This window comes from Lampetra planeri, unplaced genomic scaffold, assembly GCF_965212315.1.
Source record: "Lampetra planeri unplaced genomic scaffold, kcLamPlan1.2.h2 scaffold_804, whole genome shotgun sequence".
In the NCBI taxonomy this organism is placed as follows: Eukaryota; Metazoa; Chordata; class Hyperoartia; order Petromyzontiformes; family Petromyzontidae; genus Lampetra; species Lampetra planeri.
This window is the reverse complement of record NW_027615626.1, coordinates 1-16,285: the sequence shown is the minus strand read 5'-3', so window position 1 is coordinate 16,285 and position 16,285 is coordinate 1. Positions and strand designations below refer to the sequence as shown.

The window sequence follows — 16,285 nt, the reverse complement described above, 5'->3', positions numbered from 1 at the left end:
AGTATATTTCTTCACAGCACAGATTGTATGGACATGTTTAGCCATGGAATTCCAAAAAAAAAAAAGAAAAAAAAGAAAAAGCCCTCGTGATGAAGACCAGATGTTGGGGTGATGCATAAAAGTCCATCGTCTACAGTTCCGTATGACAGTGATGCAGCTCGTTCTTATTCTGGAATGAAACCACTCATGACAATCGAAAGCGGCCCCCAGAGAACTCATGTACTGTAGTAAAAGTAGAAATAGAAACGGAAACACAAGTTGATGATTAATTCTACCAGCTTCTATGTGTGACTAAGTTTACAACTCCGGTGGAGGTTCGACAAGGACCGGTGACGATGTCATTGGTCAGAAATTAAGACCCACGTCATGTCAACTCACGTTTAATTCGCCGGAAATGTTCAAACTTGATAATTCTTGACATGGAAATCTATCCTTGTTTTTCTGTTTCAGGACATGGCGGTCGCACATCACTCGAGGACAGACACAAACACACAAGATGCAGCAGAACATGAACTTCGCTGAGAAACTCATCTCCTCCCTCGCCTGTAGCCCTGCTCACTTGTTCCTTCTCCCTTCTTTTCTCCTCTTCTTTCACAGCTACATACACCCGCCAGCTTGTCTGTACCTCACACACACACACACACACACACACACACACTGACTTTTGTTCGGAGTCAGACGCCATTGAAGGCAGATCCTGTGGCCTTTCTGAGAAGAATGTTAATATGCCGCTCTGGTCTCTCTGGGGACGGAGCGAATGGACTCTGGCTGCTAATGCACTGTCACACGAGCCGCGCTCACACACTCCTCAAAGCAGCGGCAGCACTTTCCTCAAACTGGAAATGATTTATTATTTAACTACACTCACAATGTAGTGAATCACTTAGAGTGGAACAGGAAATCTCAACCTACTCAGAATTACTGCAAGTATTTCTTAATTATTCATATAATAATAATGATACGTATTTCACATTATCATATAACAACCACTCTACTCTTCTTCATAACTTAATTCATCGGCAGCATGAACCGTCTCACATTGAGGGCTATTAAATAGTGAAGTCCATTGGTCTTAATTGTTTGCAGTTAAACAATTCAGTATTTGGAAACAAATGGCTGAAATAGATTTTTGTCTGGCAAAGTCTTGGATTTAACAATTATCACACATGCACAGAAACCAAATCTTGTCATGTTCAATCATTTCATTCCGAAATCAACAACAGAACATTGTTAAGAGTTTCTTTTTTGGGCACAATGAAAACAGTTTTCACCAAATTACATCTTGAAGCAGATGGAATAAACGAAACAAAACAAAACCAAAAAATGACATCAAGGATTGGTCACTCAGTCTAACACAATCAACCCACAAACTTTCCAATGGTCGTGGTGATTTTGAAAAGATACACAACAAGCGTAAGTCAGCAACACCAGAGACGCCACTCTTTGTACCTTTTATACAACTGCTGAGTTTAACTGATGTTACAAGTAGTGCGGGTACCAATGTATCCACACTAACAGCTGCCTTGTATGGACCAGAGGCTTGTTCCACATACTGTGACAGAAATCAATCCAAACATTTTTAGTTTCATAGGTCTGACTTGAATCTGACTCTCACTTATTTTATTTTCTTTCTTGATCCTCTAGGAGAACCTCAGTGGATCAGATTTTAAAGTTCACAAATCTGGATGAAACATTTACAAAAAGTGTTTTGGAGAAAATCTTGACCTAATCATGACGAAACCAAAAGCCGACACCACACTAACGCAAACTGGGTAACTTGATGAAAACGTATCAAACACACACCAAACAAGTGTGTCACAGCGTGTGTTTGTGTTTGTGTTTGTGTGTGTGTGTGTGTGTGTGTGTGCCAACATCAGAAAATCAGTCTCAGCTGAAACAGTTTGTGTCAGTGTTACTTTCATTTCTGTGGACAGCTGGAAGGTCCTGTGAACATGAAGACTGAAGCCGTGGCTGAGAAATCACATCATACACAATTTGGAAGACAAACAAATGTATTTACTTTAATTATTAACTTATTTTTTTCCATCCATCACAGGCTTTTTTTGGATTCCATTCATACTGGTTCTAAAAAGTGAAGACACTTTCTTTTCATCGTTTTTATTCTCTTCCCCAGCTGATCAGGCATCCCTCGCTGCACCTGCCCCGACTCTCCCCTCTTCTTCTGGAGTTCTTTCCTAACGAAGGCCATGGTACAATAATTGTCTTTCGTTTACCATAGGAATGAGACGGGGGCCCTGTGTGTGACTCTGACCTCAGAGGGAAGTTTTTCCTTCACCCTCGTCCCCACCCCTTTCCTTTGTGTTCTCATCATGAGTCCGCTGACTGTGATCAGATTTCGACAGACAGTCAAAGAACTTCTGCTGTCAGTTATCAACCAGGAGATCGAAGGCCGATCCACACACTTCAAACATCTGCTCAGCTGTTTAAAAGGGTTGTGATGCTGCAAATGTCCATTGGTTGAACATGTTTAGTACAGCTGTGGCCAGTGATGTCAGGTCCCCTCCAACAGCTGCCGTCACATTAAAGTCCTCTCTGTCCTGCTCAGGCATGTTCACACTCTTGTAACAAGAAGTTGGTGAAGATGTTTGATGCACTTGAGAAAAGGCAGCGACCTTTGAGTACAAAAATAGAGATTAGCAACCGAATAACTTGCTAGTAAGTCCAGTGGTCACAGGATGTGTAGCTGCTGTTGTGACGGAGGCCAGCGGGGGGCGATGCTGCGCTGGTCAACCTCACCCGCCAACACTGAGCTGGTGGTTCCAGTCCACTAGTGTTGTCTTGGTCACCATCAATTCGCTGGAAAGAACAAACCAAACTGTACTGAATCTCTTCCTGACAACATTCATTTCACAGTTGGGCTGAGTGTGGCGGGTGAATCTGACCAGGTCGCTGCAGACTGTGGTTGTCTGTATTTGTCGATACTTTCTGCGTCAGATCAAATGTCCAGCTTAGACCTTTAACTCAGTTTGTGTCTGCAGCCGTTATTTGCTCTGGAACGGTCACAAGTCATCAAATCGTCGACACTTTGTGGCCTCTGAGCGCCACATATATGAGTACATGTTCTACCCATCCCGAGCGATTTAAGATTTCTGCTACGTAATTCACTATGTATCCTTGACTTGTTCACTTGTCCCTGCTTTCAGAACACTTGTCAGTTGCGATCTAGTCATGTTTCTGTATGAACTGATACATCTTCCGGTCTGTTCTTTGAATGAACGAACACACAGTGAGTAAAGGGTTTCATCTGTAGCTGGGTGACATATTCTGATGTCTGATAATGATTTTAGTGGGAAATTGGTTCCCTAAATCCAAAAATAGGACAAAACGTGTAAAATCAATGTGTGGACTTTGTGAATCATGGTCTGTATTTTTCTTTGCAATAACAATTTAGTGTAGCGCCGTTCTCAAAGGTCATGGCTTTAATTGAATGATTGTGATTTTTGACCTATTGCCATAAAGAATATTTACATATGAGGAACAACATTCATCATTGGAACATTCTACATTCATAATAATAATTGTTATTAACAATGTTATCGTATATGAACAAAACCTTCTTCATACGTCATTGCGTTCATAATGAAAGTGTTATATTCGGTTCCAGTAACAACTTTCTTCTGAAATTTGCATAAACTCCTGTTGCCCACTTTCTGTTGTATTTTTCTTAGTTTTGTAGTGTGATATGTAAACATTGTGTGAAATATTATAATGAGTAATACATTGATTGATATATTGATATGTTGCGTCTGAGTCTTCCCATTTTTCAATTTTATTTTCATTTGTATCTGTAATTTGTTTTAATTTTTTTTTTTTATTGTAATTTTTAAAAATACATATTATTTCTTTTAATTTCTTCCCCATTTTAGTAAATTTAAAGCAGAATTATGGTGGTTTGCAAAGGTGGAACATACTTACAGATTCAGCTTTGGGGGGAAAAAACTGCTGCGGTTTGCAACATGATGTTATATATTGTGGGAAGGTCCAAATGCGTCCACCAGCAGAGATTTGCAAGTACTGTTTGTACCCTGCAGCTGCAGGCTTTGTAGCAAATCACTGCTGGATTATCACGTGAGCTTGCATAATATTGCGTGATTCTCGCATAATCTCGTGCTCGCACAAATCCTGCTGCTTTACACAGTAACGTGATTTGGGCAGTCGTGGAGGAGAGGAGGGAAACTCTAAACACGGAGCAGGAGGAGGCATTTTGGTCGACTGAGGGACCTTTTGTCCCTGCAGCTGTTTTTGAGTTCACAGAAGTTGAGAAATAAGAAAAAAATAGAAGTCGATGTGATAGCTGAGAGTGGTTGAACTGTTTGACACCATTTGAATTCACAGAACTATTGTCTAGATCATGATATATGTCCTGAGCCATTGTCTTTTCTAGCAGATGAGTCTCCTTGTCATGTCTTTGTCACGTTATTGATAAATAAATTGTCCTCGACCTGAATTGACAAATGGCTCAACCACAAATTTACTACTACTTCAACTCCTGACTCCTTCAGTTGTTAATGGAGGAGTTCCTTATTCCCATGCTGGATTTAAAAAGACCTTTCTCACATAACATATTCACATGAAGAAAAGATGCAATTTAATCGTGTAGTCCTGTTTGCTCTTTTTTTTGTTTGTTTTAATTTTTTTTTTGTCCAAAAAGCCTCTCACACAGCTATGGATGCAAAAAGTACAAAAAGAGTAGCTGTAATGTACGTGCATGAACATGTACATACCTTGTCTACTGTATCAACTCAAGCTGCACGCTCTCGTGATACAATGGGAATAAGTGTGAATTCCAAACGTATGGGTTAGTCAGCTATAATTGAGATACTCAGGGAAAGACACAAAGCGATTCAGGCATTGATGTGAATGTACGCTAAAGATATTCAAATATTACATCAGTCGCTGGGAGAAGATGACACAGAATAACCTACATATGTGTTAACTGGTTAATTATACACTTATGTTGGAAATCATCATTCATTCATCCTGGGTGGGGGTTGCTGAGAGGTGGTGGTAGTGGGAGGGGGGGGGTTGCTGGGAGCTGAAGCTAATCGCTATCCAATCACCAGGCTGCCACAAAGAGACACGCGGACGTGAACAAACACAGACACATTGATTAATTTTGTCATTTTGAACAGCAAACAGGAAGTAGGAAAAATGGCAAATCGGGACCTTGTGAGGTCCAAGAAGAGGATGGAGGATGGATCAACTCAGGTCTTACCGACAGACATGTTTTTATTTCCAACAGAAGTCTTCATCACACACGCTGTGTGACATTCAGTGACTTCTGGTTTTGCAGTGCCAAGTTCCTATCTATCTATCTCTATCTCTATCTAAGTACACACAGTGTACTTTTCCTACGTATGGTAGATAGGATAGGAAAAGTTCACACAGTTGGAGTTTAGTTTACTGACGTTAATGGTGGATGTTCCTTTTCACTGTAGTCTGCGTACCTGAATATTCATATTAAATGGATGTTTATCTGTGAGCTTGTGGTCCATCTGACATTTAGACTGTGTTGTTTGTTATGTGTCCCTGTGTTTATTAAGACCCAAAGCTTCTTAGGTTCAAAGGGGTTTAAACCGCCTGCCGAGCAGCTCAGCTTGAGGATTTGCATCTTAAGTGTGGAGCAGTCTTCAGGTGTTTTCTCGCGGCAAAGTATACATATGAACAATGATTGCAGATGTCGGTGGGATTGTTCTTTGGCTGAAGCTCACCGACCTTTCATTTACGTCTGCTTTCTGGAATGCACTTGATTCTGACAGGAGGATTCATGTTGATTTAGATTATTTAAATTTTTGGTTAATTGCATTTCCTTTTTTCTGTTTTCAGGTCTCTGTATTTTTTTTTTTTTTTTGACTCTTCCCCTTGAACGTGTGCGACTGAAGTCCCCTGGAAGTCAACATCTGTCCTTTGACCTCAGCATCTGTCACCTAGCACCACCCTCTTGCCAGCGAAGCTCGCCGCAGCAGCTCGCTGGCGTGCTAACATTATGACGGCCGCACAAATATGCGTCCATCTTTCTGTCGTGGACGTGCTTTTCGCAGGTCTCTGTGGCGATCGCAGCCAAAGGCTCTTTTGGCCAAAGTCCACATGGCACAAAAAGGCTGCAGCATTCCTGATGTCTGTGGCTAATCTGCGGTGTCAGCTTGTGTTAACGTTACACCGCCAAATTTGCGGGCACACAGGGCCGGGGAATATTAAAAACTCCCATCAGCAGCATTCCTTCCCGAGGAGGGTGGGTGTGACGGGATCAAGGGTCACCTAAGGTTGAACAGTGGTTGTGTGCAGAGCTGCTTGTACTGTAACGGTCTGATCCACTGGACAGGAGCTGGGGCTGGGACAGGACGGAGGGAACACACTTCAAAGAGAGAGCGCCTTCTCCTTGTTGAGCCTCATTGAAACGAGGCTAAATGAGCTTTGTCGGGGCCTTTGTTCCTGCTGTTAGACAAGTGAGAGACCGGACGGAAGATGCCCAAAAGGACAGGAGGTCATATGGGTAGTTAATTATCTGCCTCTCAACCTGCCAGACGCTTTCTGCATGCCGCTCCAATTGGCCTTGAACCATCGTGGGATATTAAATTTACGAAGTCTGGCAAGTGTAAGGTCAAACGAGTTGCGCAATTGCAACATGTCAGATTTCACACAGACATGCAACAGACTCTTTGTACTTCAGTGCTGGCATTTCTCTGTGGATATCCAAGCACGCAGCTCTGCCCTCTGATTTGAATGGAGTCAGGCAGCAAAGCAGCGGTCAAAGAAGCACGTTTGAGAATAAGATACGTGCTAAATCCACACATCAGCTTGTAGAATTCCGTCCTTGCTGCCTGAGTCTGCTGTTGCAGCCTTTCAACATGTGCTCCACTCTGGGGCAAGAAAAGGAATGTGTTCAAGGTCAGCGGCGTTACGCCACCGTGCTCGTGCCGCATGGCGACAGGTGCTACGCAACACTTTAGATTGTACCTTCAGTCCGACTTGTAATGTCTTTTGTCCACTTTTTTTTTAATGATACATCTTTGTTAGAACTTTTGAAAGAAGTCGGTGTGTGCCGGTGAAACTCATCGTCGACTCGGGGGAAGTGATAGCACCGTGACAACGTATTCCTTCTCCCTCTTAAGAGAGGCCCCGCCATTCATTCCCTGTGAGGTCAACAAGTACAGAGCATCACCCACAATGCCTCTGAGCAAAGGAAGAAAAAAAAAAAAAAAAAAACTTAAATATGCACGGCTGTTCCTTTAAGATGGTAAGACAGGGGCTGCCTGAATGCTGCCAAGATGAAGGGGGGAGAGGAGGGGAAACGGGAGGAGAGAAAATGTTCTGTCTAATAGTGTGGAAAAATACAAAGTGGTGTTTCCCTGCGTGTGCTGCAAAGCTATTAGCTTCAAATTTATTCATAATGTAAAATTATGGGTGTCAGTTTGCTGATTGCGCCACTTGGAGAAACAGAGTCTTGTTGCTAGGAGAGGAAAGATTTCAACCTTCTCTTATTGGCCACTAGGATGCGTAAGACGGCCCAATGAGAGCAGCAGTAGACGACCCCCACATGCAGACCTGATTAATATGTCAGACATCTTTTATGGGTTAACGTGAATCAGGCTCGATGCTTTGAAAAGACTGGAGCGAGGGTTTAGTGTGTGGAACTGTGTGTGTACTATAAGGGTGTGCGTGCCAGGGAAATGTGCCACACTGACACACATCAAGCGCAATATACTTTGGATTCTTCTCGTGCACACAATGCGCAGCGTTCTGTCGTAATGAACCACGGTAACTGGAACCAGAGTGGAAGTAGGAAATGGGGTTCCTCATGTGCTCACGATTCACGGGAGAATGCCGAGAAATGAAAAACGTCTGTTTCAGGATTTTTTATTTTTTTTACGTCTTGAAAGGGTCTTAATCTGCAGCTGCATGTTCAAAACATGCTGCACAGCTGTAGACAAGCTGATCATCTGCTGATTCTTTTTTTTTTCTTTTACCAAAAATGAGAGCTTGACACCATCACCGTGAATTCATGTTGTGCCAAGATAAACCTCTACCCGACAGCTTAGCTTAGCTCGTAGCTTAGCACAGAGGGGGGTACTGGGGGCAAACACGCAAACCAAAAGTGGCACGTGCTCCTTTTCAACATTTACCACAAACATGTACAAACGTATGTAATGTAAGTTATATATTCACAGTATCTTAACCACTAAACGCGACGTTATCAGGTCATAAATGAGTTTGTACCAAAACACTAATGTGATCAAGTCTCATCTCTTTGTTTTTGATATTTAAGAACACCTATTCTAATAATTCCACACCTTATTATCAATGGAAATAAAAAAAAATCAACTTGAATTTAGACTTTTGTGTCCTTTCTTTTTTCATGTTTTCAATTTTCAGTTTTCAATGTGTACTTTAATATATACATATTTATATTTAACTGTGTTTTCATAGTTTCATAATGGAACCAAACACAAATTTAAAAGAAGAAAATTCTCACTGAAGTGGTATTAGTCATATCTGAAAATGCCTTTTGCATATATTTTGGATGAGTAGTCAAGGAAATTGGCTGCATGAGAATGAATTCATCAGAAGTATCAGAAGACCTTGTCACCCAAAATAAAAAAGGATAAAAATTCCTGGATGATTTTAGCTTTCAAGTCAAATAAATCACTCACGAAGAGGCTGAATGATAAAACCCAATAACCCCAAACTATTTTCTCTCTTCACTTTTTCTCCCCAGACGTCACTAACAGCCAATGGTTCAAAACTTTTGCTTCAAACATTCCAAGCAGCAGCTTTCAGAGCTATTCATAACAGCAGATATATGCTAAAAATAAATGAGCTGATCACAAACAACGATCCTGTCAGAAAACAGTGCCTGACCCAGCACTCTGTGGCTGCCAAACCAAGTGCAAAAACCGAAGTGGAATTGTTTTACACTCTCTGATGTGTGTTTAAAACAGCTGCAGAGACACGAAGGATTCATCTGATGCCGGTTCAAAATACAGAACTCCTGTTCACTGGGGCTTGACTTGCTTTTAAAATGAAACTAAAAGTTGTTTTAAAACAAGAAACTTGTTTTAAAATGAAACTAAAAGTTGTTTTAAAACGTATAACTTGTTTTAAATTGAAACTAAAAGTTGTTTTAAAACTTGTAACTTGTTTTAAAATGAAACTAAAAGTTATTTGTTTTTTTTTTCTGGAAAAATATAAAATATGAACAGAAATAATTCATTGAAATAATTACAGAAGCAGCTGTATCTCTTATTCATGTAATATTATACACACACACGTATATATTTAAATTTCCTTGAAATATTTTTTTATTTGGAAATCACAGATTTGTATTTAAGAGTTACTGTAATTTGGTGACTGATCACTTAAATTTTACTGTGTCTCATTTTGTACTACTTACCCTAGTTTTGTCTCAAAAATCAATATTTATCATGCGTTATTAATCGTGTAACTGCAGTTGAAGCTGCTCAGCTTCCCTCAGCACAGTCGACACATAGCTCTGCACCTTCCACTGGTGGGGCACGAGGATACAAGAGACTCTCTTCTTCGGAAAGTAGATGGCGGTTGTTGCAAAAGTGGCAGAATGTTCCAGAAAGTGCTGTGGCAGCTTTTAATCTCTGCAGGGAGTTCCACTGAGTGACAGACAGGCACACATCTAAAGTAAACAAAACAAAGTTCTATTCCCATATTTTCTGTAAATTGTATTATCTGCTGACCCGTAGCCAGAGCAAGTGGGAGAAGATTAATGAATGAATGAATGACTGAATGAAAACAGTTATTACAATAAACACCAAAGTCAAATGTCCAGTGATGTGTGATGTTTGTTATTTCTGAGTATCCACAGATCAAACGGACACATCATTGTTCAGCGTTTTGCCAACTGCTGAGTCACGACATGAATGTTCAGACAAGCTTAAACCAGTCAGAGTCCTTAAATATGAGCGGGATCATTGAATTGCACCAATAGAGAAAAAAGGGTCAAACTGCAGCCTCGCAAGCTACACGTGCACACCCACTTTTCTGTAAGACCCACCCACTCCAACAGGACATGCCCCCCGAGCAATCCTCCGGCTGGAGTTTTGGAGCAGAAGCTGAAGACGTCTTCATGTACATGGCAGTAATTAACACAAAGACCAAGACGCTTCCTGCAGACTTCAACCAACACACACACACACACACACACATCTTTTACTGCAGCCCTGTTACACTGTTTATTGTTATTTATTATCCTTTATACTTATATATTTTTTTCTTACTGCAACACAACATTTTTGAGGTGACATTGTACATATACCTGCTGTGGGACAATGAATTCTTATCTTATGTTATCTTATCTTATCTTATCTTATCTTGTCCACCAGTTTCCCCAGGTTATTGAGGTTGAGGACTAATGCTTAAAAATAGTGTTTATCCCCAGTTTATCCCCGGTTTTGATTCACACAGTGGCAGTGTGGAGTGGTGTTACAGAATGTGCCTTTATCCCAGCGTCACAGGTCCAATCCCCATCCCAAACAACAAACGGCTCAGGTGCTTCAGGGCCTGACTCTGCAGTTTCACCAAGTGACTGGCGGCTCCTGAATGGGCAGACAGACCTCTAGTGGCTGAAGTGTGTACTTAATTCAACTTTTTCCAAATCTCGACTTGGAGAACAAATGTGATCAAATCTTCTCCAGTGAACAATAAAATTCTAAATACTATTTACACTGATTGACAGTCTATTACAGTAAGTAGTAGTAAAGTAAGTAGTAGTAAATACATGAGACTTAAAAATACTCTCTCTGTATACACATGCATTTTATTGTATTTTATTGTCACTGGTTAAACCCTGTTGACACATTATATGTGAAGTGGGTCTTACACAGGGCACACAATGAATGGATGTGATACACATTTTAACAAAGGTAAATATTGCAGATACATGAAGTAAAAGTGAAGTACAAAAATTACAAAAAATACTGTTCATGTAAAGACATTTCTTTGCTGCATAGTTTCAGGCACATATGAAGTTTAAGAGTTAATTATCCATCCATCTATCCATCTGTCCATCTGTCTATAACTCAACCCTTGTTTGTGTGTGTGGGGTGTGGTGTGTGTGTGTGTGTGTGTGTGTGTGTGTGTGTGTGTGTGTGTGTGTGTGCCATTGATACAGCTGGATCAAACTGACCCAAAGGTGAGACTTTGATTTGTACCACCAAGACTTGAAAAAGTTAGAAAAAACATACAAAAGTGGGCGAAAAAGTCTCTTAGTAACTCTGAGTGTGAAAAAGTACCAACCCCAGTGAACAGAACATTCCATTCAGTTCAAGTGTCTAGTACCATGGATATATCATGTTTAAACGGTGTGATCAATGCTGCTCTGGTGCTGTCATATTATTCTTCAGACAAACACGGCATCGCAGAACATTCTGGAACACACTCATGCTGAGGCTTTGAAGGTACCATGAAAGCCATAGGACATGTTCACAGGCACGTTGGCTCGTCCCAGCTCTTCAAAGGTCTTGGAATCCAAGACCAGGAGGAACGTTCTTTTGTCCTACAGAGAAAGATTTGGTGGAATTACAATAATCAACCTGACAGAGCCTGATATGTGCCAATAAAAGAAGGACTACGATAGACAGAGTCACTGTGTGCACACCAGCAACTCAACATCACCACTTAGTGTTCATTTGCACTCACATATTTCTCTGGACTTAAAGTGACGAGACCAGAGAACATAAAAACACAATATAAAACATCCTTGGTGCGACAAAGTTTCAATGAGGCAAACATCATCAACTGTTGAGAAAAGTCCTGCTGACAGTTACACGACATTGTAATATTTATTTGCCATTTGAGAAATATTTTGCTTTTAAAACCAACCAAGAAATTGTTCAAACGAAGTGATTTTTGTGTAATGATTTATCACACTGAAACGCACAGATGAATTTTAAATGATCACAATGTATGATGAATACAAAAGAACAAAGTTCATTTATTAACTGCTCTATCTGCATTCTCCACTGAGCAGAAAATTTGCGCAAAATTGAAAATTTATATTTCATCACAAACACATATCAGCATTTTGTTTGAGCCTGAGCAAAATTCCTGCTGACAGAAATTTAAAAATTATTATTCTCTCTCTCCTGTGGAGCTAGTGCACGGAAAAAAAAAGCTCTGAAATGCACAAAATCAAGTCAACATGATAGATTTTTGACATTTCTCCACTTTCCTTGTTGACCTTAGTCAAGGTCAATAACATTAGACAAACGGTGAAAAGTCAAAAATCTCTTGAATCACGTTGACGTGATATTTGGCGTTGTCTTTTTTGTGTTACTCTCCTGTGGTAACTTGTCTCTGATATTTCTTGTCACAAACAAATGAGCATCAGTACAACAAACCCGCTGTAGCGATACAGTCACGTACAGATGGTCCAACTCTTACCTGTGAGGGGGTGAGAACCACGGAGAGAATGACGCCATCGTCCTCGTCCACGGCATCGGGGAGACGGCACAAACACGGGCTCCGATGGGTAGAGACCCTTCTGGTACCAGACCTGAGGTCACATGCATCATGTTCACAATCAGCTTAGCATAAAGAGATGAAGCTGTATCTGAAGAAAAAAAAGAAGTGTCCAGATGTTTTTACGTGAGGAGGAAACACACACACACAAACACACACACACACCTTAAATGTCTTGTCTTGCAGGTCCATTTTGAGCAGGGAGTCCCCCACCAGGTGCCGGAACCCGCAGCCATAGAAGTAGCGATACGGCCGTGTGTTATATTTGCCATAGTTGATTTGGGGGAACTCCATGCCACCATACTCACGAAGGTCATCTCCATGGAGATCCTCGTGGTGGCAGAAGACCTACGGACAAAAAGAGGATCAACTGTCCCGTTTAGTCAGCAGAGTTTTTGCTGTCGGTTCCCTGAGCTTTGGGAGGGTTTGTTCTAACAATGACTCCCACTCTTTTACGAACACATTCATTTGTTTTACTCTTCTTTGGGTCACAAATTCCCCCCAAATAACCTCATCCCAAGTGTCCAACTGACCTGATTTCTGCTGGTTTTCACACATGTTGCTATACTGAAGGGCCGAGTGTTCAGGTTCTGGCCCGTTGGTGTTTCATCAGTCACGTTCAGGGGCAAGACGAAGCGGCGAGGGAAAGCCATGCACAGAGTGTTGTACACCTGGAAGGAGATGGACCCCGGAAAGACGCAGCGTGAGACGCATTTCCGAAGATTTGGACGATGAGATGAGATCATTCAGTGAAAAAGTTTGAATGAAATGGAATCTTGTGTATCTTCATTCCCTCTGACCTCATCTAAGGCGTTGCCTGACTTGCGTAGGTTCTGGATGAGGTAGTTGTTGATGGCTTGGCCGTCGTCTGCGCAGCACATGTCAACTATAAGGAATCCATCTTCTTCAAAGGCGTTGATCTGATGGAAGGTGGACATCGCTTTGGTGGAGTACTTCACTGAGCTGGCCTAAGAAACAGGAAACACAACGAGTCCGGTCATGAAACTTTAAACCGCCCGTCCTGATTTAACCGTCAATCAAACTGTCCATCTCACCTCGCCTGTGCGCTTGTCAACCACATGTAAGATGGTTTCCATCTTGGGATCCCAGTAAATGCCCTCACTCAGAGGCTTCCCCCTCAACTTGCATGTCCACTATCTTCAGCAGGTCCATCTTAATGGGCTGCTCGATGAACACCACGTAGTTTTCAGACATTGCTGAAAGAAGCATAGGTGTTACTGAGAGCGGCAGATCGATGGGGAAAAAAAAAAAGGGGGAGGAGGAGGGAGCTTACCAAAGCTGTGGTAGTAGGATGGATGGGACCTGTTTGCGGGCACGATGGAACAGAGAACTTTGGCTCCATGTAGAGTATCTTTGGCTTCGGACTTCTCGGAAGGCACGGTGATGATGTTGTACAGGGCTCCTGACACAGCCGAATGGAGACAAAGAACAAACGGTCACATTCATCACCCCTTTACCCTGAACCTCAGTTACCACCTTCCGGTTGTCGTTGCAGATTTCCCACTGTAAAAAACTAGAGTTGCAATGCGCTGGAAAATCTCTGGAATACTTTCCAGAAACGTTCCAAGTGACAGTAAGCTCTGGAAATTGGCAACTATTCCATGGATGGTCAAAGAACTGGTGCTGGCTCACATCCAGCATCAAACTTCTAACATCTTCTGTCTACTGCAGGAAAACACTATCAAGTTAAACATTAACGCCACACATATCTCATATATTTAGACCACAATATCTGCTCTGGTCTCAACATTGTCAGCAGGTACTTCCGTGAGCTGAATCTTTGCAGTAACAATTACATGTATAATATTTATATTACTCATTAATACACAACAATTGGCTTTTAGGAACAAGCAAAAATGTTTTAAATCATCCATTACAAAACGGGACCGACCTTTGCGTCCATACGAGTTGCCCATGTTGTACGTGGTCCCATCAGAGTCGTAGTGGGGGTGAGCTGTGGCTCCGTTCACAGCGATGAACTTGCTCCAGTCCACCTTGGAGACACAGCGGAGGGGTCAACGTGCCATTTAGCACTGGACACTGCTGGACTTTGCGCAGTTTTACCTTTTCCAGTGTTTCCAGGTTCTCTGGGTTCACTCTGTGCATGAAGTTGGTCTCTGTGCTGACGTAGTAGTCGCCCTTGTACTTGACAAAGCTCACGTTCCCGTTGTCTGTGGGCTCTAAAATAGACACAATGAAGCAGAAATCCAACTGAACCAGTTGATCATGTCTGGTTGCAGCTGCGACTTTTATCACCTCTGCGCACTGCAAAGTGTATATTATAGATCAAGAGACTGGAAACTAAAGTAACATATTTGTCCAGGTCACATTCCATCACCAGTCTCCTCTGCCACACATAGTTTAAACGTTTTCCTTCCTCGTGTTTTCAGGCAACTCACCTATCATCTCGAAGCGAGAGAGGAAGCGCTGGAAGAAGTTTTTACAGGGGTCGGGCATGGCCAGCGTGCCGAATTCTGACATGATGATGCGGTCCCGTTCACTGTTCTTTGTGTACGCATCGCTGCGCAGGAAGCGACTCCTGTAAGTCACCTGGCCTTTCTCCACTTTGAACTGGTGAAGCAGAGCCATCCCATCAAACCAGTGGTTGTAGCTGTGGAGAGCACATCTGCTCAGCCGGGATCTCTTTGTGCAGACAGATGATGTTCATTCGACTCACCGTGTGTTTCCGAATTCAAACTTCCCCGGGCCGTTGCGCAGGAGGCTGCCATTGATCCAGGAGGGAATGGTTCCTTGGACTTGGGTGGCGATCGGCTCGAGGGTCTCTTCCACGGAGCAGACCAGAGAAGCGATGCACTCCAGCCCCTTCACTGTTGTGGTGGAACCTTCTTTGGTCGTGGTCTTGTCCACAGGTTTGGCATCATCTGCAGTCGACACATCCAGTTCTATGATCCAAACTGCCTGAAAACTCTGAATTTCATTTCAACCGTTACTCATTAATCATTAACTATCTGTCCTCCACTCACACGTGTTATTTTGTGTATATTGTGTTGGTTGATGTGTATTTTGCTTTTGTTTTACTCTCTGTGCTGCTCGTTGGCACTGTACACGATGTCTCATGAGATGATATTTGATCTACGATATAATGAAAAGGGAAAAAGTAATACTCTTATGTGACAGGTGAACGATAGTAACTCATCTAACCTGTGTGCTCGCCTACACCTGAGATTGCTCGGTACCAGGGAACTTGTTGCCTGTAATATCCCTTTCATCGCAAAACACGTGATCATGACATTAGGATCAGAATCAGAAATACTTTGAATTAAACTTAAATACGTCTGTGTGTGCAGCCAGGACCTCAAGGTCTCATTCTGTTGTTTGGTTTCTCCACATGTTTGTTTAAACGTCACCTACTTGGCACTGAAACATGACGCCTGAAATTCTCCTACGATTCCCTCATGCTTTATGAACGGACACCTGAGAACCATATGATGTTTTGTACTACACTGTTAAACCCTGTGCTATGTCTGTGTCTGAATATGACGGGAAGCGTTACATGTTCTACCACACCAAGCAGGAATGGACTGACTGTTGTTGTGGGTGCGGAGCAGATTACTGAATCCTGAGCTCTGCATTCCTCCATATTAACAGAACACAGTCAGACACGAGCAGCCCGCTCAACTGAGAGATCACACCACAGAACATTTTGTACTAGACAAACTCTCTCTCTCTTTCAGTCTCTGATAATTTTATTTGAGTTTATTTCATGCATAAGCAATTCTATTGAGTTGAATGT

The 16,285-nt window shown here is 42.0% G+C and overlaps 1 protein-coding gene across 1 annotated transcript; it reads right to left on the bottom strand.

The window, feature by feature from the left end:
* Positions 1 to 11,428: 11,428 nt before the first annotated feature.
* LOC144741997 (carotenoid-cleaving dioxygenase, mitochondrial-like) lies at positions 11,429 to 15,354 on the bottom strand. The gene is given in 13 exon segments (XM_078624491.1): positions 11,429 to 11,545; positions 12,433 to 12,492; positions 12,494 to 12,544; positions 12,676 to 12,858; positions 13,044 to 13,181; positions 13,311 to 13,478; positions 13,566 to 13,661; positions 13,663 to 13,727; positions 13,805 to 13,933; positions 14,423 to 14,525; positions 14,596 to 14,711; positions 14,931 to 15,142; positions 15,209 to 15,354. Coding segments are annotated over 12 exon segments (1,416 nt in total). The 5' UTR covers positions 15,121 to 15,142; positions 15,209 to 15,354.
* Positions 15,355 to 16,285: the final 931 nt, after the last annotated feature.